This window comes from Corvus moneduloides, chromosome 2, assembly GCF_009650955.1.
Source record: "Corvus moneduloides isolate bCorMon1 chromosome 2, bCorMon1.pri, whole genome shotgun sequence".
Taxonomy (NCBI): Eukaryota; Metazoa; Chordata; class Aves; order Passeriformes; family Corvidae; genus Corvus; species Corvus moneduloides.
Window position 1 is genome coordinate 43,911,787 of NC_045477.1, and position 25,084 is coordinate 43,936,870.

Here is a 25,084-nt window from a genome sequence, read left to right on the forward strand (position 1 = left end):
ATAGCCATACAGACTATTTTAAAAGTTTGCCAGTGACTTTCTCCTTGTGTGAAGTATCAGTGCTTTTGGAGCACTAAACTAATTTCTAATTCCAGTAGAGATCCAAAAGATACAGAGAAGTGGTGGGAACTGCATTTTGGAGCTGTCTGAACCGCAAACCAGAGAGAGATGCTGGCAATTTATTTTGCATGTATAGGTGCAATTTAAGGATAGAGAATAAAGCATTAAACGTCACTGTCTAGAAACAGTATCTTTTGTGATCCTCTTAAATTTCTTATGGATGTCTATAATCACTGCCTATGAGTTTTATACATAATGGTGATTAACTTCTATGTCACAGTTCTATTCCATTATTTTTAGGCACAGCAATCACAGCTCCTAGACATCCGAGTGATGAGAGTTAGAGACTCTCTTCCCCAAAGAGAGAGAATTGCCTTTGGGGTAGATCACTGTGGGAGGCAATGCCGCCTGTGTCATTTGGGTTAGGTCATCTGTGATGCTACTGAAAATTGAATCAATATAATCCTGATATCAATTGCCTAAACTTCAGAGAGGAATATAAGCACAAGTGAAAATGCTGATAAGACCATGTACCTATCTAGGAAAAAGATACACCTGAAATGCCCATTGCAGCTGGGGACTGCAGTGATGAATTACCTGTACAAGCAGTGGGACTTCTACATCGGTCTTGCACTGTGCCAGGAGTTAATTCCAGGATACCTCAGCTCACTGCTGCTCCTGGGATCAACGCAGTTGCAATATTTTCATTTCCTTCCTATTAAATTGTCTGTAACAAAAGGGAAATGGGAAAAATATTGTGGTTTAGAGAGAGAAAATTTTTTAGTTGACAAGTCCACATAATATCAGTGTATCTCAGGTAACTGCTGTTGCATGCCTGAGTCCCAATAGCCATGCTCCAGCAAGGACAAGTAATGCTTTGCCCATCATACAGAATTCAGTTTCACAAAATTCCTGTACCCGGACAAGGAACACCTACTTATCACATTTGAGGAAAAGGAGGCGCAAAATAATACAGGTCTCAATTATGCTAGTGCATGGAAGAGGCCTGAATTCCCATGCTCTCCCTTCTTGCTTTAGCCATGAGGAAGCTTTCTCCAAAAGACAAGTAAGATACCCTCTGAGAATGAAATATCTTGGTTTATAGTTGGTGAATACAAATTTCAGGTATGATCTCATTGTTTTGTCTTAGCTGCTATACCAGCCACTTCTCTGACATGGCTGAACTTTGTGTTATTCCATACATATATCCACTGAGCATGGAACACAGTGTCTCGTCTTGTTTAAAGCTATCACATCATTGTCATCATCCTGCAGCACTTGAAATCTGACCTCTAAGCAACATCTGTGCTGGTTTTGGCTGAAATGAAGTCAATTTTCTTCATAGTAGCTACTGTGAGGCTATGTTTTGGATCTATGCTGGAAACAGATAATACAGAGATATTTTTGTTACTGCTGAGAAGCGCTTACACCAACCCAGCAGTGAGTTGGCTGGGGGTGCACAAGAATTTGAAAGGGGACAGAGTTGGGGCCTAAAGGATATTCCAGACCATATGGAATCATACTCAGCATATAAAGCTGGGAGAAGAGGGAGGAAATGGGGATGCTTGGAGTGATGGTGTTTGTCTTCCCAAACAACCATTACATGTGATGGATTCCTTTCCTGGAGATGGCTGAACACCTACTTGCCCATGGGAAGTGGTGAATTAATTCCTTATTTTGTTTTGTTTGTGTGTGAGGCTTTTGCTTTACCTATTAAATTGTCTTTATCTCAGCCCAGGAGTTTTCTTACTTTTACCCTTCTAATTCCCTCCTCCATCCCACTGCTGGGGGATGAGGGAGTGGCTGGGTGGTGCTGAGTTGCCATCTGGGACTAAACCACACCATCACCTAAATACAGAAAGTCAGATACCCCTGGCAGAGGGGGCAGCTTTCTCTGTTTAATGCCTGGCACTTTTTCTGGTTTCTAGCTAGTTGACCGTCATACCTTTGGGTTTTGTCTCCTTGCCTATTTTTTCACCTGTATTCTTATCTCCTCAAAACCAAAGTCTCACTCCCCCTTCAAAACTTTTCTTCTTGCAAGGCCCCCGCAACCTAAGTCTTTGCCACTGATGTTTGACTATACAATGACTTTGGAATTGTAAGACAAAAAAACAAAAACAAAACCACGAACAACTTCAAAGCCATAAGCACCAACATTTTTATGAACAGCCTCACATTATGGTCAGTGAAGGGCCATCATGAGGGTGAAAGGTCTAGAGGGGAACCTGTTTGAGGAGTGGCTGGGATCACTTGGTGTGTTCAGCCTGGAGAAGAGGAGGCTGAGGAGAGACCTCATTGCAGTTACAGCTTCCTTGTGAGGGGAAGAGGAGGGGCAGGCACTGATCTCTTCTCTGTGGTGCCCAGTGACAGGACCCGAGGGAATGGCCTGAAGCTGTGTCAGAGGAGGTTTGGGTTGGATGTTAGGAAAACGTTTTTCACCCAGAGGGTGGTTGGGCACTGGAACAGGCTCCCCAGGGAAGTGGTCACAGCAGCAGCCTGACAGAGCTCAAGAAGGACTTGTAAAATGCTCTGAGGCACATGGTGTGATTCTTGGGGTTGTCCTGCGCAGGGCCAGGAGCTGGACTTTGGTGATCTTTGTGGATCCCTTCCAACTCAGGTGATTCTATGACTAATTTCTTTCCAGTTGACCCCTCTGTGTTATAACCAAGGACCATTCTGGGCTAAAAGAACGAGATTTCTCGTTTTGTTCTCAAAAACATCCAGAGATTTTGAACTACCCCCTTCTCCCGGTGCCAGGGTCCCTCCCTCCCAACCCCGGCGCTGCCACCGCCTCCCGCCGGTCAGAGCGGCCCCCGCAGCCGCGGAGGGTGAAGTGTCGCCGCTTCAGCACCCTGGACAGCGCCGGAGAGCGCTGGGCGTGCGGGGCAGAGAACGCCCCCGGGGCTACTGACTGGGCGCACTGGGCCTCCGGGGCAAAAATAGTAACCCGCCCTGCTAGCTCCTGCTTATTCCCGTGTTACAGCCCTTTGCTGCCACTGAGTGCTGGAACAATAGCAGTGGAGATGCTTTGTAACCATCTCTAAGAAAGCCCTGGTAACAAAATTAGGTAAACTATAGTTGAGTTTCTGATGGAATTCAGAGTTTGGCAGTCATGTTGAGGCCATGCCCTTTAGGGCTTTGGAACTGTACCGGGTGATTTTTCGCTCAGTTTGCCTGTCAGAGTTCACAGAGTGGCTGGACAATGCCCTTGGCCATTTGGTTTAGTTTTACATTTTGCTGCGAGGAGCAGGGTGTTGATGTCGATGATCCTTATGGGTCCCCTTCCAACTTGACATAATTTATGCTTCTATTCTATCAAAAGTTGCCTGAATAGGATTTTGCTGTTGTGAATTCCCTCACCTTGGGGAAAGTCTGCCAAGGATCCTGGACTTCAAGATCTGAGACATCCCAAAGAGACAGGAGCAGCCTGAAGGAAATAAAACCAGTGCCGCATTTGTCTTCCCTGAGACAAGCATTTTCCATGCTGTGAAGCACTGCTCTGAGTCACCTAAACACCTCCTAAATTCCATCAAGGAAAGTGCAGATAGGCCTGTTCATATACCCCTCATTTGTTCCTGTAAGAAAATTGCAGCAGCTTTCTATTAGTGGTTCTCTCCATCCTAAAATGTTCTCCTCTTCATTGTGCCAGGCTGGGAAGGCTGAGGCCTCTTAAACCCTGAAAGAAGCCTTTGATATTTGCTTTCACAGGAGCTTCTCAAGAGGCAATATCCCTCTCCAAGCTAGGACAGTTGTTATAAAGGATTTCTGATGGATTTTTGAACCCATTCCATGGGACCACTGGCAGCATCTCTTGACATTGGTAGCCCCACACCTCTCAACAGTGTAGACAGTAATCAACTATGCCACTTGTTAGTTAGACTAAGAAAACTGCTCTGAAGTCTCTGTTGCTAACATCCAAACCCATTACTTTGTGTGCAATGAAAAGAACTTTTTGCTTTCTTCTTTGCTGCTATGTTGTATGTATTTGAAGGCTGTTAAGAATCTTCTTTTGTCTCATTTGGCCCACCCCCATTCCCAGTGAGGTGCCTGGTGTCTGCTGCTGGGGCTGGTCACATTGGTGCCCTGATGACAGGTGAAACAAGGAGCAATAACTCTCCTGAATACCTCCTGAGATTTAGCAGTCTGTGGGTTAACCTTCCTATGGAGCCAGCAGGTCTATCCTCGTATTTGTCAGGACTCGATGTCTTTTTTTTTCCTTCTGCCGATTTGTCTAAACATTTTTAAACACATCTGTTCTGTTTTCTTTCAGAACATCTTGTACTTTCGAGTTTTACATCTCATTTTTGCTCTGTGAAATGCCTTTCTTCATTTTATATGTCGCTATTATGTTTGCTATTTATTTGATGGACTGGGAGACTGCAAATAGCCAGTCTTTGTGCCTTTATTTGCTACTACTCATGTCTTTTCTTCAGCTACCTTTTTTTTAAGGTAAAGGGATCTAGTTCTACTTAATTTCTTCCCAAGTCAAAGCTGTTACAATGCTTTTTATGTTCTTATTGCCCTCTGCAATTTTTCCAACACTGACAATGTAGCTGATGTGTTCAGTAAACTCTCTGCAGTAATTCCTAGATTTTTCCTTTATGCCAGTGTCTGCTGAGCTCATTTTTTCATGTGTTGGAATGTTCTTTCTCCCTATGCATCCTCCTTCACACTTATCAACTTTTAATTTTATCTACCATTTTATCAGTTACGATTTGGCATTCAGATGACTTTCTGCAATCCCCTCATCTATGACAGTTATACCACCAGAAAATTTTGCAATCCTTCTGCTTTTCCTGCAAATATGTTAAACAGTGCAGTCTCTTGTGGACCTCCTTTTATTACACAATTTCCCTGTTCACTGCCATCCTCTTTCTGTCTTTCACCCAGTTAAAGGAAGAACTCCCCTTTCTGTCCCATGACAGTTTGTGGTTTTTAAAACATATTGATCAGCTCACTTTTACTGATGGTTTCAGAATTGTAACAGATACCAAAAGCAGGATTTCCCTTTGCAGAAGCCTTGCTGACTTCTTCCACTTAGAATCATAGAAATATAGAATTGTTTCGATTGGAAAAGGCCTTTAAAATCATCAGCTCCAACCATTAATCTGGCACTGCCAAGTCCACCACTAAACCATGTCCCTGAGTGCCGCATCTACACATCTTCTAAATACCTCCAGAGATGTTGATTCCACCACTTCCCTGGGCAGCCTGTTCTAATGCTTAGCAACCCAAGGCAATTTTGTGCCTTTGGATTCTGTCTGTTTCTTTTCTGTGGTTTGGCTTTTTTTTCCAATGTGGAAAGGGAGCTTCCTGGTCTGTAACTGCCCAGGTGTCCTCTTAAAAAACTGATACTTCATCTGCCACCTTCTGTTCCTCTGGTACCAGTCTGAGTGAGCAATAAGTTACACTCCACAGTAACTTGGCAGGCAATTTCATATCCAAGCTCCTTCAAAATCACTGGGTGAACATCATCTGGTCCTGCTGATATATCACTGTTCATGCTATTGGCTTCTGGCCTGTCAGTTGAGACCATTTCTCATCACCTGCAGATAAAATTTCTAGCATGGAAACTCTCCTAATCCCTTCCACAGTGAGCACTGCTGCAGGTAATTAATATACCTTTCCTATACCAAACATATTTTCTGAGCACTCCTGCTCTGTATCTATCATCTGCAAACCCTGCAGTCTCCTGGAAGGTTGCCTGCTTCTGATGTATTTTATTTTTAGCTTTTAATGCATCTGCCCTGGTGTTAATCAACATTTTTCTTGCCCTCCTTACAACCATTTATTTAACTTTTCTGAGTTCTTTTAAGTTTTGCCAATGTAGACACATTTTCTGTGGTTTGAGTAGTAGTATTTTATTGATAACTCCTCCCTGTGCTTTGCTAATTCTTCTTTTACCCTTCCTAGTCCCATAAGGAAGTTTCACTCATGCACGTTGTGGTGATGGTCACACCATCATTTTACAAAGGTAACATTTGATGCTGATCCTGTGCTCTGTTAATGGCTGCATGGCTTCTCCCTCTATGATGTCTGACTGCCCAAGGAGAAATAATTTATGTTGCTAAAAAATGTAGCCAGAATTAGAGTCCAGTTTGACATTTTTCCACTTTGTGGAGGCAGTGTGAAGCTGATGTTTCCTATGTGCTTTCTGCCTTACAGCCTCTATGGTGTCTTATTCTGGTTCACACTTTAGTCCTCATTGCACTTTTCTTATTTTTTAAATGTCAGGCTAGAAGCTTACTATATTTCTTAACAGCTAGTTTATTTTGATAAAGATTTCTTTAATGTATGCTGCACCTTCCTTACTGATACTGTCGTCTTTGTCTTTCTGGTATTTTCATTAGCACCACGTCCTATGGTTGTCTCCCAGTTCCCACCTCTCTCAGAGGCCAGTCCTGGTTAACAAACAGATGTTCCAAATCACACAGCTTCATTTTGTGGTTAGTAATATTCCCAGAAAAACAAACAAACAAACAAAAACTCCAAAAAACCAATATGCCTAACAGTGATCTTTTTCTGTTTCTGGCTAAATGGGCCTTTATTTGTTGAAATTGCTGATTGTTTTGTTTCCCATATGAATTTCACCCTGATCCATATCAGGGGATGCAGTATGGTATGATTTTAAATCTAGAAGCTGAGCACTACACATTTGGAGCTGGCTGTTTATGCAGACAAGCTTTCCCCAAGCCTGAAAGGGAGTTTCCAGTAATTTCAGTGCTCAAGTGAGTGCAGCCTCAGCAGAGAAAAGAGTCAAAACTCACAACCAAGGCTGCAAAGGGAGTGCAACTCTGGGTCAACAGGTGTAAGTTCCCACTTATTTATTTAGCCTCATTATGACGTGGAATTTATTGTATCTGATGAGATAGTTTCAGCTTAACAGTTTTCTTGATACACAACACAAGTGAAAATGCAGCTGAAGCATCCAGAGGTATCATTAAGTAGGGAAATATCCTATACTGAAGAAAGAAGAAAACGACCAAGGCTTAGTGTTTTAAATGCTTATCTTCTGACTTTACTTAGATTTAAACCATTAAAAAAAGAAATAGACTAGATTTAAAGTTCTACTGGGGTTGTAAAAATAAATTTGTTGCAAAAGAAGTCTATTAAACTCAGTTAATTGTTATTACTTATTTTGTTCCAAGCCAAATAGGTTTTAGAACCTAGCAATTCGAAAGCATAGTTTGAAACACAGCTATAGATTCAAAGTGTGAGGCTTACTGTTTCCAAATCATAGCTTCCTTAAAGTATTAATTAATATTGCTTGTAGTGAAATTCTTTTATTGAAAATTGTGTTGATGTGAAAGATCTAAAGCTACTTCTGGCATATCTCTTCCTGATGATGCTAAAACAGAACTTTGTGGAGGGCAGATCAGAACCAGAGAGACACAGAGGGGCAGATCCTTGTCTGATATAACCAGGCCCAGCTCCACTGGAGCACTTTGGGGAAAAGGTTTGCAGCAAGCAGAAACAGATCCTGTCTGTCATGGTAACAAGGTTTGGCTCAATCCTACTGGAACTGGCAGTCACCAGTGAAACTGTGCTGCAGGTATTAAAAAATTATGTGCCTGCTTTCAGCTATGCCAAGAGATGTCTGTGGACAAGAAGCTAAACAGCAAAAGGGTTGAATACAGCAGGGAAAAGAGGTACATGCAAAATCCATTCTAGATTATTTATTGCTCAGTGTGTCCCATAGTTTTGATTAAGGAATTGGGTCACTCCCACTAGATATTTTGGTTTATGCATCTGGGCCAGGCTGTCACAGTGATGTGCAAGCCCACATACACAGCATGTGCATGTAGAAATATGCAGATTTCTATGAGCACAAGGTAGGATCTTCTCCAGGAGCCCTTCTCCCGAGGCACATCTCCATGAGCAACCTAGATACCTGGATCATCATGAATATCCTGGCCCCATCAATTTGATCTTCAAGTCACCTGAGCCACACTTGTTCTGGGCCTTCATACACACGACAGGGACGGCAGGGAGGGGCAGACATGAACAGGGCATGACATTTTTCTGGTAGACTGTGTACATCTCTGGCCAAGAGGCTGAGACAAAACCCACTGCCTGCTTCCCAAGAGGGAAGAGTTGAAACACAAGGAAAATGTGGGAGACAGAGGAGTAGAAACTCCTGCAATTAAAGGAGGCTTTTATTTACAGCCCTGGAAGAGACTAGGTCTGGCTTAATTGACAGAGATGTATAGATCTTAAGCAAAAGGATTACAAGCTTGTGTTCCTATGATTATAAGTAAAATTGTACACTGGGTGTTCTAGTGGAGGACTTTAAAATATAATAGTGTGATTTTATATAGTTTAAGTTAAGAATGTAGATGGTATAAGAGAGACATCTGTGTGTACGTGACATGAGAAGTTATTGGTCAAGACACAGCTGCATTGCAGTGAGAAGTGCCACAGGTGATCGGTCATAAATCCAAAACAAAGTGTCATTTTAAGTGCCTATTGGATTAGAAAGTTATAAATTACGATGTAACTCTAAATCTTGTGACTAGTCACCATTATTGGGAGGTGCTCTAAAAGCTCATGCCTCGACTGATGTGTTTGTTATTTTAAACAATAAATTTGTATAATCACCTAGTCCCATCCCTGGAAGTGATTTCCTCTGACGAGTGAACATGCAGGAAATTCAACAGGAAAACAGTCATTTGGGAGAGAGAAACAGCTGTGGCTGCTCTTCTGGGTACAACAAGAGGAATAAATGCAAAGCCAAAAGATTAAGGCACATCCAGGCACGTATAAGAACTTTCTCAGCCTGCCATACAAGCTGTAGTAGAATGGGTCTGCATTTATCTAACCACTGCTGCCAAAACCAAATTATTACTCATCTCCCTCATCCAGCCACTACAGCCAAGAGCTGGAAAGTACAAGTGGAATACAGCACACAGAGTGGGACAAGATGACCATCTCTGTTCATTCCATGTATGAATTTAGGCTTCTTTGCACTCCCTCACAGATCAGTGTGAGTAGAGATTGGCATTAGCTGATAAGCATAGCAGAGCCTGCCTGAAAATGCTGTCATCTCTCTGCAGAAGCTGACAGCTGAACTGTTAAGCTGCGAGGTCAGAGTTGATTGGCTTGAGCAGAAGCTGTATGTGGCCCTGAGAAATGTGCCAAAGGCTTTTCCAACTCAGGTCCACGAGACGCTAATCCATGGGTAAACCCTGCGCACAGGGGGCAAACCGGCTCAGCTGTGTAGGTGAGGAGTGATTTAGGAGCCCTTGCAATGGCAACCCAGGTGTCAGCACCTGTCAGTCTTCTTGATCCCTTCTAGCTCACTGCACCAGCAAAATATAGATTATGATTGTGCCAAGTTCTTCTTGAATTGCAAGGGCATCTATTGCCTCTGGCACACTTCCAAATGCAGTTGTAGAAATAGAACTGTGCTGGACTTGCTACATAGCAAGGAAGTTATTTATGCTTCACGTTTTTTTGGCATGACCCAGACAAAGATTCTGTGCATACAGAGGAATGCTGCCTTCATAAGGTTGAGAATCCCAGGTTTTGCATTTCCTTCTTCTTTTTTATGTCATCTGCTGAATACATACACAGAACTTACACATTTCACATTATATATTTCCATCTGCTGAACACAGACATTACACAGTGTGCCATTTTTTTCTGCAGAAAACTGAATTTTGAGTGAATCTTTGCAAACTAAAAAAATGTCACTAAGAAAATGTTTGTAATCAATTCACTTAGGAATGCAGCATGTGCAGTTCCTTGATGTCAATCACTTTTTTTTCCATACTCACCTCTCTCTCATTGCATCACAGTTTCCTACCTTGTGACTTGGAGGTAGCATGTCATGAGAGTGGTTGGTTATGTCACATGGGATAGAGAACCTGCCTGGCCTGGAGCCTGGGCAATAAAGGAGAAGGGGGCACAGGTCACACAGCCTACAGCAGCAGTGACTCATCATTCAAAAGCAAAGTGGACACAGTTGGCTTTCAATCATGACGTTTGCCTTTGACAAATTTTATTTTTCCTTGATAAAAGTGGTTTTCTTGAAAAAAAATACAGAAACTGGTTTCAGCTGAAAACACACTGAATTGATAAAAGCATTCTGGTAAACCCCACTGAACAATTTAGCCAAAGTTTTGAATCTCAGTGCCTAAATTTTTTCTAGGTTAGTATCCAGGCACATAAACTAGTGGTCTGATTTTTCCCAAAAGCATGCTGAACACCCTGTGTCTTGAGTTCCTGTGGAGTGAGGTGCTAAGGGCTTAGCAATTGCAAATTACCAGGTCTAGAGTCAAGCTTCTGAAATCTGAACATCTGGAATTAGGTAGCTATGGCCTGATCCAAAGCCCAGTAAAGTGACCAGAGAGACTGCTGCTGGACTTCTGGATCTGTGTGTGGCTAATTCCTCTATGCTTAGATGTCAGAGGGAAAATTACCCCGTTTGGGCCAGGTCAGTCATGAGCAACCACTGTTTTGTTCATTGTGGGCAGTTGCTGCTGCACACAGTGCCTTTAACAGAGGAGGTGGGATTGCAGAGGGAATGAGGGTAGTAAAGTGTCACCTGGGCAATCCTCCTCACAAGCAGGAACTGTGCTGCACTGATGTGTTGGGCACACTGTATGAAACTTCTTGCGGGTCGAATGTTGACATACAAATGCATACATGGGGCCAAGCAGCTGGAAAGCAGCTCTGCAGAGGACCTGAGGCTCACTGTGGACACCAGGCTGACCATGAACCAACCATGGCCCTTGTAGCAGAAGCCTAACAGCCTCCTGGGCTACATCAGGCAGAATATTGCCAGTAGATTGAGGGAGGTGATCCTTCTTTTCTGCTCGGAGCTGGAGACACATCTGGAATGCTGTGCCCAGAGCTGAACTTTCCAGAGAGAGACTCTAGCAAAGGGCCATGAAGATGAGGAGGCATCTGACATACGAAAAAAGGCTGAAGGAGCTGGGCTGTTCAGCCTGGACAAGGCTTAGAGGGATCATCTCAGTGTATGTAAACACCTGCTGGGAGGGAATGAACAAGACAGGGCCAGACCCTTCTCAGTGGTGCCCAACAGCAAGACAAGAGGAAATGAGAACAAACCCAAATTCAGGAAACATAAGAAAACCCTTTTTTACTGTGAGGACTGTCAAGCACTCCAACACTTTACCCAGGGAGGCTGAAGGGGCTAGAGCAGCTACTTACACTAAAGTATTGTTTTAATTAAAATTTTGCCTAAAATAATTTGGCTGATAGACTAAAGACAAATCACTATTAGCCCAGAAGTCCTTTGATGTTCTCCATCTCCTTTATACTGGAAAGGGATGGAAAATCATGATAGCATATATCTCCACAGAACCATCTCTCATCCAGGGGTTCTTTGGTGAGCAGGAAGGTAATGGAGAGAGTTTCAGCCTTAAGGGTCACACCAAACACCTACATTAAGGCCCCTCAAACTAGGAAATTTTGTATTTATAGATCTGTATTTGATTGAAGTTCTTTGACATTAATGTGCCTGTACACCTACAAAATGCTGACTCTTCACAGCATTTGGCACTAAATACTGAATTGCCTTTTTCCTCAGTTTCAGGCAAATGACCTAGGCAAGTAACTTATCTCATTCAAAGTCTGCCTGAAAACTAGAAATGCCTGAAAAGAGAACCACTTAGGCTGGTGTTTTCACTTTTAGGAACTTGTTCCAGGTGATTTACCTTAATTGTATTGTCAAAGTCAGATGCATGTCGACTCTGAAAAAGGTTGGCAACTAAAAGTTGTGGATGATCCATACTCTCTAGAACATTTTCTCAGCATCTTTCAGCACAAATACAGGCTGGGTGGAGAATGGATTGACAGCATCCCTGAGGAGAAGGACTTGGGGGCATTGGATAATGAGATAATGAGAACTCAGCATGACCCAGCCATGTGCCCTCACAGCCCAGAAAGCCAGAGGTGTCCTGGGCTGCATCCAAAGCAGCGTGGGCAGCAGGGCCAGGGAGGGGATTCTGCCCCTCTGCTCTGCTCTGGTGAGACCCCACCTGCAGTGCTGCATCCAGCTCTGGGGTCCCAGCACAGGGAGGACATGGAGCTGTTGGAGTCAGTCCAGAGGAGGGCCACAAAGATGATCAGGGGCCTGGAGCACCTCTCCTCTGAAGACAGGCTGAGAGAGCTGTTTAACCTGGGCAAGAGAAGGCTCTGGGCATACCTTCTAGCAGCCTTCCAATACCTAAAGTGGTCTGCAGGAGAGGTGGAGAGGAACTTCTTACAAGGGCATATAGTGATAGGACAAGAGGGGATAGATCTAGAGTGAAAGAGTGGTCTAGGGGAAGGTGTCCATGCCCTTGGCAGGGGGGTTGAAAGTAGGTGATCTTTAAGGTGCCTTCCAAACCAAACCATTCTGTGATTCTTCCTATCTGAAAACTGCTAGGATCACTTTGAACTGTTTCTGAACCACTGCTAGTTCAGATAGTGAAGCCCATACCTCTGGTTTTTCCATTGCTAGACTGAGATGAGCCCAAAAATGTCAATTTACTCATGGTATTGCTCTCTTCTGGGAGCTACAGCCAGTGAAAGATTCTCATCTTTCATACTGAATTATAAAGTATTCACAGTATTTAAAAACAGATTTTCCATGTCCTTCTCCAGCCATTGCTTGCATATCTCAGCCAAGCTTATGAACACAAACAGACCAGATGCAATACTGATAATAGAGCAGCATCTGGTACAAGGTGGGCTGCAGAGAAAGGCTGCATCCACTGCTGACAGAAGTTCATTTCAATGTCGCAGCACTTTTTTTTCAGAAAATTTGCCATCCCTAGAAGTGCTGGAGGCAAGTTTGCTCATTTGTAGCCAAGAATAAACAAGAGGTGACTTTTTATCATTGCACCGCAGTGGGGATTCCTTGACTGGGAGAATGAAAGGCACATACTGCAAGACTGCAAACCCAGACAGTACAAACGACACAGGGCAAGGGCTCATTTGTTAGCAAACTTTAAGCAGCAAAACCCCTCAATATGTGGTGCTACAAGAATTGTGGATGCGGAAAGTTTGATGCTGAGAAATTTTCCAGCTTTCTGCCAGCATCCATGTGAAAGTTTGCTTTCACAAGCATGCTTGCTGAAAACAGTGAGAGGTTTTTGTAAATCAATCCTTTATCTTGCAGGTGCAAGATTGTTGTGCAGTATTGTTATGATACTGACTGGAGAAATATTTTGAAATGGGTGTTGTAGGTTTAACCAATCATTCTAAGAGGTGGATGGTCAAAGGACCAATAACCTTATGCCATTCAGGCGAACCAGGTTATATAAACGAGTTTGGAAATTAATAAATAATTCCATTCCCTTCCTGGACTGAACTCCATGTTGCTTTTTCACCATCCCCGGTACAACAGCGACAAAGAATATTTGCTATTTCCTTGAAGCGTGGGCCCAAATGCCACCTGTGAGGGCCAGCTCTGCCTCACCATCAAAGACCTGGGTAGCCCAGCACAGCCCTGCAATGTTGCCTGCTCTTTCCAGGCTCCTGGAAAGAAAAGAGATGTGCAATCAGCAGCATGGCACATACTTAACTGCCTTCCTACAGGAAGCTGTACTTTGTAGAAGACGTTGATTCTCTGAAGCCATTAAAATGACAGATGGGGAATGATGAGGAGGAGCTTGATCACTGATTTCACAAGCCCAGGAACTGTGGGCTCTTCAAGCTGGCTCAGGATTTTTTAGCAGGTGACGACAACATCACAGCAACCCAGACACAGTCACACCTCAGCCTCCTGAGGCTGGGCACGGCTGTGCCGTGGCACCTGGTGTGCCACACTGGACCCAGAGGGACTTCTGCTCTGGCCAAGGCTCACAGCAGGGCTGGGGTGCCAGCGGGAACCTATGCCTGCAACTGGCCAGGCTCATCCCTCCAGGCACTGCTCCAAAAATAGCTTGGCCAAAAATAGGACTGTGGGAATCCCTGCCCAAAATCAAGCCTCAGAGAACGCAATTATTGACAATGCCTCAGTGGGACAAAGGCTCTCTTTGAAGTCCGTATCCACAGGCACCAAGTGTGTAAGTCTCTCTGGACAGAAAAGTGACCCCAACAGGTCGTGTATGTGGTTACATGTCTGTTATGCTGCAGGGTTTCCATTCTACGGCATTTTTTTTTAAAATACAAATTAAAATGTAAGTAGGAGGAACAAGCAAACCACCCCACTTGCATATCACACTGTACCATAGCTGTTATCAGCTCAGGTCAGGAGAGGGATAAGGAACGCTCAAAAAAAATGGTTTTACATGGTCTTTATTTAAACAAAATGTGCAAGTGAAAGCAGAGGTTTCATATTCCTTTCTCTAAGCAAGTTTATTCCTCTTACATTGGAAAATACAGGCTCTTGCATTACACACTGCAGTTTTATACCCTCAAGTACCCCACACTGCTGCCAAATGAGCCAGCATGGTGGGCTGGGGATACAGCACTCACAGAAACTACCAGAGGAGAGAGCCACATCAAACCATTCCTAAGCATCTTACATTTTACAGCTGGATCACTGCAGACTAAAATAATTCCACCATCACAGACCCATAACAAACATCAGCACAGGCACAAGATAGGACAGAGTAAAAAAAGGGGTTCATGACATCCTCAATTGACTGAAAGCTAATTGCTGTGGCATGCTGTGGGTGTTACTGATGTCTGTGGAGGCACACACTGAAATCACCTCCAGAGTTCCTGAGAGTTTCAATCCTGGTAAGACTTCACGAGGAGCCACATGAGGATTACAGTAATCAGGACAATCATGAAGTTGAGGCAAATTTCTCGTGTGGAATGTTCCATTTTTTGGGAATAATGAGGAGAGAGCAGAGGTCAGCAGGCAGAGCAAAGGGAAAACTTCGGTGACTTGCTTGGATGTGTCCTTGAGCTCAACCTTCAAGTCTCAGGCTCTCTTAAAAAAATAAAAGAAAAATATGTAAAGGACAGATGCATGAAGGTGGCAGAGTCAGTAGAACTTTTTACGTTGGTCTAAAGAAATGTTGTTTCAGTGGCCAGGAGTCAGAAAGCACTGGGGTGCTAAGAAGTAAAAGCCATCTTTGGCAGCTTATCACCTTCTTTGATTTCCAGCATTTGACAAGGACGTTCCCAGTGTCACCCCAAAATACAGTGCACAGGTGTGAGCAGTCCGTGGACATCAATCCAGCTTAGAGCAAGCATTTTCAAATAAATAATGCCCAAGCCCCAATTAACATTTTCAACAAGAATACATTGTAAATATACTACTGGTAAGAGTTTTTAAATTCCTGTATTTATCTGTGTATTTTTTTTTAAGAAACTAAGTGTAAACTACTATTTTATAGAGAAAGACTAATAAATCTGAATTATTTGTTACCACTAAAAGTACAAGGAGAACCTAAGGTTAGACATTTTCATTTCTGAAGAACTTCACATATTTTGTGAGTCATTCCTACAGATGAAATAGTATTTTCTCAAGAAACTCCTTCTTTTCCTAAAATTTCAAGGAAAAATGAATTGAAAAATGCTAAAAATCTCATATTTCAAAAATCCCATTCAAGTTGTACTCAAAAACTTTTCTGTTGGTTATTGTTTTTTATTTAGTTTATGACAGCAATTTTTGAATTTTACATGCTTTTGGAGTTCATGCAGAGAAAAGAGAATACTTTATCATGAATGTCATGAACTAATCCAATCTGCATACCAGGTAAATAAAATAAGAACCTTTAAAGAAATGAAGCATAAACTCTAGACAAAGAATTTCAGCTACGCAACCAGATTAGGCTGTAACGTCTCTGGTGCAAATGAGAAGCCTCAGGACCATACCAGTATGAAGACAGAGAGTTTCAATTGAAACTGCTTTAGTTTGCAGATTAAATATTAAAAGCCTAGTGCATGCAGTTAACAAATTCCTACATTTTCAAGTTGTTTTGCCAGCCTCCTATGTCCTTGCACATGAGAAAATCTGACCTAATAAGTAAGCCAGTTCTTTTACCTTGAGGAGGTAAATGGAGCCCAGTGGTTCTGCCTCTGGACTTTGGGTCAGTGCAGATTTTATTTCCCTCCAAGCTTCTGCCTATCTCCCACTTGGTCTGGATGCTCTGTCCCTCTGTGGGAACTAAAGTAGGCTGAGGGTGGAGACCAACAAGTGTGTTGGCAACCCAGGTGCTGACATCACCCCCCCAAATATTTTTAAAGGTCTAAGCTGGGCTGAAGATTTGGTTAAGGCTGTTTATGCAGTGGACCCTGTGGGCTGATTTGCTTCTTTTGCCATGGTGCTGTGCTAACAGCAGAGCTGTGTGCATCCCTTGGGAGTCAATTGGATCTGATAGAGAATTTCATACAATCACAGAATGGTTTGGGTTGGAAGGAACCTTAAAAATTATCTGGTTCTAACTCCCCTGCCATGGGCAGGGACACCTTCCACTAGACCAGGTTGCTCAGAGCCCCATCCAACCTGGCATTGGACACTTCTGGGAATTGGGGCACCCAGCTTCTCTGGGCAACCTGTGCCAGTGCTTCACCACCCTCACAGTAAAGAATTTCTTCCTAGTATCTAATCTAAACCTACTCTTTGAGATGGAAGCCATTCTCCCATGTTCTGTAACTACATTCTTTCCTTCAGCCTGTTGGTGTCTTCCCCAGTGTGGGGAAAGGGAAAGAAAGAGAACTTGAAGAGTTCTGTGTGCAGAGCTAAGGATCTCAAGATCATTTCCAGGATATGGAGCCTGTCTACATATCTACCTTTTCGAGTACAGTACAACTGTTGCTGTTCCACATATCTATAGTTTGCACAGCTTCTCAACTTCGTATGCATTTAAAAGAAAGTGAATAGGAGCAAAATATACTTTTCATTTCAATACAAATAACTGAAACAGGATCATTTGCTGGATAGAAAAGTTCGAGACTAGTTTGTGCTGCAAAGTGGAAAACATTTCTTTAAAGAACTGCTGTCACTCTTGCATGCTCTTCCCTCATTGAATTTCAGTGCTGGTGTGAATGCTTCACCTGTCTGAGCAAACAGACAAATATTTCTGCCGCCCTGCAGTGTTTCACCCCAGAAAGACACTGCTCTGTGGCCTAGAGAGCTGTAACCCCACATTCCCTTATCTTTGCTCAAGCCACTGCTAGAACTTGCTCTAAACATGAACAAGTAGAAATGGCTATTTGCTTACTTTGAATTGACAGAGCAGAGCGAGCTGGAATGAACTGGGAGTGCCATGGGTTTCCCCCTACTTAGAAAATACAAGTACTTCCACTGAAGTCAGAGGGGTCACTTCTGCAGCACAGTACTGCCAGAGGAGTGTGGGGATCCTGATCAAGCTAAAGTGTGTAAGGCTATCCACAACGCTGACCTTATTCTCACTGCCAAACACGGTGTGATATATAGCATGCAGATTATTTATTAATTCTGATGCCTTTTGTATATTTATATTCAGCCATGCTCGGACATACCTTAGCTCAGAGTATCCAAGCTTGTTTGTCACTGTCCCCCTCCCTGAGCTCCCAGGTTTCTCCCTTTGCACCAACGCTGGCACTCATATCATGGGACGATGGCCCGGTGAGGGAGGCCAGCTGGCTGGAAACCTACCCGGTGGAAAACACAACAAAACAAACAGCTGTGGGTAACCAGGGGGGTGGAGGGAAGTGTTACTTGGGTTTTGCTGGATGATCTCCCTAAATAATCTTCCCATGGGATCAGTGGAGGTAGGAGGGGGATCAGAACAGTAGAAGCCTTCCTTTTGGTTTGACTGCCTTGCCACTGCCCTCCTACACAACCAGGCAGCACGTTCAAAAAAGCCAGTATGCTGCGTGGGAGTCTTGAGCTAAAGTACACAGTTCAAACAGCAAAGGCTTTAACCCATGCCTCATTCAGGGGTTACATGCCTAAGTAGGCTTGTAGGGTCCTGTTACCATGCTTGTTGTGCTGAGCCATCCTTTCAAGGAAAACCTGGGCAAACATCCCACACTTACCAGGGATTTGGGAAATATAGGTTGAAAATGCTCCTTTTAGCCCGCAGGAAGCAAGATTATGACTACCATGAGCCTACCCTATACTGTTTCCTCCCTTGGCATGTTCTGAAGCAGAAATCTGTGGATTTCTCATGCCATACCTCATCTACTTCACCTTGAAACACATAAATCTTCACCAGAAAAATGGTGAAACATTTGAATGCCATTCACCCTAATTATTGAATGTTACACAGCACTGCCCAAATATTCCCCTTGGGCTGTGGAAACCTCGGGATTTATTTTACTCTCTGCTAACAGAAAACTCAAAAAGTGTATTTTTAACCTAGAACCCGTCAGCTCTGGTCCTCAGGCCTGTACTTGCACTTCTACATTGACAGAGAGCCCCTTCCTCCTCTGTCCCAATTCATCTCCTTCTTGAATGTCCTGCACGACAGCTAGAAAATTTCCCTTCTTCAAAGCAGGGAAACAGCGCTATAAATGTCACTAATCAGCACACACTGTGAACACCCTAACTCACCTCTGCAGGCACAGACATCTCTCTCATTTTTTGTGCTGAGGATCTTGCAGAAGACCATGGATGACCATCTAGGATCACAAGAATTCTTTGTTGAACCAGAACAAAACTCATCTAACCCAACACACTGACTGGTAGGGAAATCCAGGAAAAGCATAGAGAAACACAGCAAATGTAACATGATCTTTCCTAGGTATCCTCAAACATCTGGGAATCAGTCTACTGGGATTGCTAGATAGGTACTACAAACATGCTGGATTTATGGCTCCCTCTTGCTCATTCCATGCATAATTCTAGATTAGGCAACTTGTTCATAGTTGAGCTTCTCTACACAACATGCTACATACTTTCATTATAAAAATTATATGGCAAATTAAAATATTCTGTATAGCAAAGAAAGTAACTTTTCTGAACCCATCAGCAAACTGAAGGCAGCTCATTTGCTAGAAGTGAGAGCATGTAGCCAAGAAACACTTTTTGATTGACAGAGATAGACCATAGTAACTTTAGAAGAGCCAAATTATATTACATTTACTTCTGATGTCATCTGACAGGATGTACCTATATATTACATATGTACACACACACGCACACACACACACACAGACTTGTGAAAAAAAAAGGGCTTAGCACTGACCAGGAGGTCCAATAAACACCCCTGAGCTGTGGAATGTGCCTGGATGTTAACAGTGAATCCAACCAGTGTCTGAACATCTGTCTTCAACTCGCCATAGGTTAGAGTCTGAGGTTGCCAGAGGTTGAAACTTCTGCCCCCTCCACCCAACTCTCCCCTCCACCAACAAAACCCCGCTTATTCCTGCTCTTTATGAACAAAAAGCATAAGGACCTAAAAGGCTGTATCTTTAAAAAGTTGGTTTATTTGTCCAAGTGATTTAGTACTGATTAGGAAAGCAGAAAGGAGAGAAAGAGTGAACGTAGTGATTTTACTTTAAATGCTAGTCATTGTCACTTTTTCTTCTTTTTCTGACTGATCTGGATGTTCTCAGCTTTCATGTGGCCATGCCAAAACTCCTTTTTCATGCCTTGCATACTCAAACTTAAGGCTCTAGTCTATATTTAAAGCTGCTGTTACTATCTCACGTTCTTCCCAGTCTACTAATGAAGTACCATATAATCTTTCAAAGCCATTCTTACACAGAAGATATTGTGTTCATTTTTGCTCTCAGCATTACCTTTCTTACCAAATGCAGTATATGTATGTATAAGTATGGGCCATGAATCACACAGATGTTTACAGTTGTTGCCAGCATAATTCCTTGTTCTCTGTCAGAACTTGTTCTTTATACTTGTTCTTATAATATTTTTCTTAGGTTTTGGCAGTTGTTTTATTAATTTTAGACTTCAGAAGATACTCCTTTTATTTCTCTACAGCATTTTCAACTGGACAAATGTTGCAATCCTGTGCACATAACTACAACCCTCTGTGGCAATGCAGTCAGACCAATAAAAGATCACGTGCAACCCTGAACACAGAGGGGAAAGAAGAAAACTTGAAATTACTTCTAAAGCACCACAAATGAGAGGTAAGATAAGACAGATAAAGCAGAGGAGGCCTTGATTTTAAACATTTATAGCTGGCTGTCTCAAAAAAAATTTAAATGTCAGGTCAAGAGTGAAGAAAACATCAATTCACTTTCAACAGCGGTGGCCCAGTCACTCCAGGGACAATCAAGCAATGAGTAGCATTAGGAGATTAAATATCACAGATGAAATTATGCAAAAATGCTGTTGAAAGTTAGACAAAAATGGATGTATTTTACATCTTGGCTCCTATATTCTTACATCCCACTTGTTCTGAATGGAGTTGAATTCTGGGACACAGACTTTGTCTTTCACAGGGCTTTACAGAAAACCATTAAAAGTCAACTTCTCCATGATGCTAAATGTCAGACCTTGAAGTTAATGAGTTTCTCCAGGAATTTAACTAAAGGCTAGTCAGGAATTCATGGCTATGCACTGGGATATGCTATCGCTGTGCTTCCTTGTCCAGACAGCACCAGGGAAGCTATGGAGAGGGTTTTGAGCTTAAATGCCCGTAAAGTGAATTTCAGCAATCAGGATCAAGGTCACAGACGTGTAGATTACTGAGGCCATACTCTTCCATACCACCTTAAAATGTGCTGCCAGACAGAGCTGTAGTTTGGGCAGACAGAGTAGGCAGGAGCACATTAAATCCCTGGGAATATGAACCCCTGCATTGGCAACATCAGAAGCACAGTAGTTGTGACCTCTGCCACAACAGTAAAGATTCTGTCTTCTGATGAATGCCGCTTATGAGGTTTTATGCTTGAACCAGCAGACTGCTGTCCACAGGCATAAGGTGTTAGCAGAACAGATCAAAAATCTAGTAATCAGTGGTTCAAAGAAAAAACAATCTGCAACCTAGTAAGGAAATACATGAGAGGGATTGATGGCAGAAGCTGCAGTGGAAGAAGAACACATTCAAATCAGAAACAAAATCAATCTTTTTTAAAGTGATTTCTGAGTGGTGCAGGAAATTTCTACATGTGGTGGAGGAGAGACTGGTGCAGCAGGGTCACAGAAAAAGAAGTGCAGATTTCTGTACTCAGGCCTTGGTGTTCAGTGCTTTTTCATTAAGGATTATTGATGCCCTTGTAGCTATCAACATGTCACAAGTCTCTGCAAAGGGTCCAGCTATCCTGGAACAGGTATGGACACAGAGCAACAAGGGTGGCTGTGAACCTACAACCTGTTGGTTGCGTCCTGGTAAATGGGCATATAAGCAAAGATAGGGTGCTTATCTCTGAAAAAAAAAGGGGCAGCTTTGTAAGTAATTGTAGAGTAACTTCTGAGTAGGAGTCAGGCCACGAGTTTCCACTGATGTCAGTCATGTTCTCCCTTTACTCTAGCAGAGAGTGAGGCATCTGTGCACTTACGGCCTGGTTTGATCTCTTCCGTGGAAAGAAGTGAGTCTTCAATAAACTATGTCCTGGCGCCATGAAGAAATACAATTTTTATCTCTGTGAATAACATTATCAGCACTACTGGTATGTGACAAGCTTTCAACTTAACCCATACAGCTGTTGTGTGAGTTCTGCGTCTCTGAAGTCACTCACAAGGCAGCCTGTAACCCCTTCCTGAGAAAAAGGTTTGCCTTTAGTTACTAAGTAGCCACCAGCTGTTGTGCCAACACATCCTGGTACTTCCAGCCAACAGCGTTTGTGTGGTTTTGCAGGGCTGTGGGCCAATGAACCTGCCTTTGAACCTCCCAGCCCATCTCTGCTGCACCTTGCAAAGCACATGGCTGCCCTTACCCCAGGTGTGCTGCGTGGTCCCTCTGCCTCTGTCGTATTTACCACGGAACAGCAAACACAGATGCCATGGAGCAGGTGCTGCATTTCAAGAAAGCAGCACTATCTCACCTCAGGCAGACAATGTCCTGCCCAAATCCTCATGACAAAGCTGTGGCAGTCACAGGGGAGTGTTAAACATCCCTAGTTGGCTATAGGAATACAAAGAGGGGTGTGCTTCAGAGGGGTGATGGGGGCTGTCCTGAAGGATAGGCACTATGGAAGGAAGAATGCTGCAGGGGAGCAGCCTGTGCATGCACAGTCAGAAAGGAGTGGAGGGGGCCACTTTCTCTCAGTGCACCTGGGAAACAAATCCTTTGACAGCTCCACCTGAACCCAACAAAGAAAGAACCCTGGAATTCTGACTAAACCTTGGCCAAACTGGGTTCTCAAATATCACTCCAATAAGCAAGAAATTCTGGGTATGCGCTACCTGTTAGTACAAGCTTTCATTCCCTCCCATTCTCACTACTTTACAAACACCAACAGCAAACTCTTTGACAAAATAGTGCACTTGGTTCAATAAAAAAAAAAAAAAAAAACCAACCAAAAAACACCATGGTGGGACCTCACCCTCAGTCAGAAGATCATCAGGAAGTAACTACCAGCAGTAGGCATGTTATATAGTCCAGCATCCACAGTAAGAAGACAGACAGCCCATTCCTGGGAACACGGAAAGGAACTGTTCTTCCCTAGGGACACTCAGAGAACCATGTGAACAGAACCAGCAAGCTGAAGCCTTAGCCTGGGGCCTGTCTTGGGGGGGGGGGGGGGGGGGGGGAGGAGGAAGGAAAAACAAAAACCAAACCACAAACAAATGAAAAGACACCAAAAAAAACCCCACAAACCCCACCAAGAAATAGAAAAACAAATAGAAAGCAACTGCCCTGCTTCTGGAGTTGTGGAGCTCAGAGATACACAGCAAGCCACATACTTTCATCCAGGAATCAAGAAAAAGAAGCATGGGGGTCTGCGAAAGAGAACATGTGGGGTGAGCTCTGGGTCCAGCTCAGGACTGGTAAAGAGGAAACCACACTAAGTTAGGTATCTGTATTAGAACCAGGAATATTGTTGAATTTAAACAACAAAAGTTTATCTCTATAAATGCTTCATGGCATGAGCCCTGGTAAAGCACAATTTAGCACGCACCATCAGTTAGATACTGGGTTTTACAGTAGTCTGAGTTTCTGGATGCTGTAGACAAGAACCCTCAGACAATGCCTGGGACAGGGGGAAGCCAACAGGGCTGGAAGACCTAATACTTCTGCAAGATTTAGGTGTTCTCTACAAATGTAAAGGCATGTGATGAATAGATAAACTGCCACTAAACAGGACGTAAAACATCTCTTCTAGCCCACCACTACCACAAATACCCTTTGCAGAGATTCTGACACTCACATTTCAGTATTATCCATTGAGATAAATCCAAAGCCAGTATTACTTAGCAAGAAAAGCTCATGAAGGATCTGATCCTTCTCTCACTTAATTACAGAGGAATCTTGCTATGGGTTTTAGCAAGGGCTGAGTTGAACCCAAAGGATTTAGTTGCATTGCTTTGTGTTCATTAGAAAAAAAACAGACCTAATAAGGGCTGGATTGACTTGATAGTGGGGGAAAGCAGGAGAAGATCCTCTCTCAGCACAGACTCACCCTTCATTTTTGAGGTGTCTATACACAGCCAAAGAGAGTCAAGAGGTCTCTAATGACTTTCTAATTACATCAGTCACTGACCCTGTGTAAGTGGGATGAAATCTGAAATAAACCTTGACTCAAGACAATGTAGACCAGAGTTTTGTAACTAACTAATGAAAAGAAACTGTTATTCTTTCTCAGAGCAATGTACTTATATGGAATAAATGAGAAGAAGTAAAAACATGGATATTCTCAACAATCCAGTAACCCCTTCCCTCTCCAGGACCCAGATGCTTCTCCAGGCTATGAAATGAAGCTGAAAAAGCTTTTGAGACTGTCAGGATTTAATCCAGAAAAAAAGTTTGAACAGCCAAATTAGTGGAACAGTCCAAACCAGCACCCTCAGCCCAGGCCCTGCCAGTGCTTCTTCTTTCCTCTTAGTCAAAATCCACATCTATTATAATTGCTCTCCCAGTCTGTTTTGCTGGGTGTATGTTCTGGGTCTTGGAAAGACAAGTGTTAAGAGTGAACAATAACTTTTAACAGGACTACTGACCAGTAATGTATTGGGAGCAAAGTCTTTCAACACTAGATAGCTGCATCACTAAGGTTAAGCTTCCTCTGTTGTTTGCGATAAATGTTCTTTGCCCTCTTCTTGTCTTAGTAATCACAGTTTGTGCATCACTGATGAATAGTTAAATCCACTTTTTGCTTTCTACAAAATCAATTAACACATCTCTGCATGAACAGATGGAGACTTCATTACCTGAGGGTGTACAACTGCAAGAAAGAAGCAAGTGAGCAGCACACAGTCACCCACGCTTATGCCCACAGACTCAAGTGTTATATGGCTAAGGGGCAAATAGGAGATCCACTCCCTGCTCAGCTATCATACCTTTCCTTCCCTTCCTCTATTAATACTCTATCTTTCATTCCCTTCCCTGGAATAAGAAACTACTTGTTTTAGCCTCTCAGGGCTTGATTAGGTAACTGTTAATATCAAACCTGCGCACTACCAAACCAGCTGTCAGCATGACTCTCTTTGAATCAGGCCATGGACATAATCCTGCAGCAGTGAATAGGTGACCTGCCAGCGTGCACTCAGTGTTTATGGCAGCTGGAGCTGGGCACCCCACCTTCCCTTCACCCTTGGATGTGCTCCTCAGTGCTACCCATTCTGCGCAGTGCAAACCTTTTCATGGTTACAAGATGCTCTGCTTGAAAGTGCTGTGTTGAAAGCATTGGCTCAGGGCGCCTCTGGCACTTGCCCCTCTGAAGTATCTTCCAGTTCTTCTTTATTGGAAGATGTGTTATCTGCCATCTTCCGGAGCTTTCTGCATCACAGGAGACACTTTCCAGGTAGGTGGTCTGGCTAAAGTGTCAGCAAGAATGAACTCCTACCCATCATAGAACATGATCCAGCTGTGCCCAGGTGGCCAAGAAGGCCAATGGCATCCTGGCCTGGATCAGCAGTGGTGTGGCCAGCAGGACCAGGGCAGTGACCGTCCCCCTGTGCTTGGCACCGCTGAGGCCACACCTCCAATCCTGTGTTCAGTTCTGGGCCCCTCACTGCCAGAAAGACATTGAGGGGCTGGAGCGTGTCCAGAGAAGGGCA

General features: G+C 43.4%; 1 protein-coding gene across 1 annotated transcript; it reads right to left on the bottom strand.

Annotated features, from left to right (window-relative positions):
* Positions 1-14,294: 14,294 nt before the first annotated feature.
* SLN (sarcolipin) lies at positions 14,295-16,113 on the bottom strand. The gene is made up of 2 exons (XM_032093484.1): positions 16,013-16,113; positions 14,295-14,953 (listed from the first exon to the last, which is right to left on the bottom strand). Exon 2 carries the CDS (start codon positions 14,842-14,844, stop codon positions 14,749-14,751), a length of 96 nt encoding a protein of 31 aa, XP_031949375.1. The 5' UTR covers positions 14,845-14,953; positions 16,013-16,113; the 3' UTR covers positions 14,295-14,748.
* Positions 16,114-25,084: the final 8,971 nt, after the last annotated feature.

Bases quoted from the DNA above. Each gene is read 5' to 3' on its own strand.
- SLN (XM_032093484.1), bottom strand. From the start codon at position 14,844: ATGGAACATTCCACACGAGAAATTTGCCTCAACTTCATGATTGTCCTG.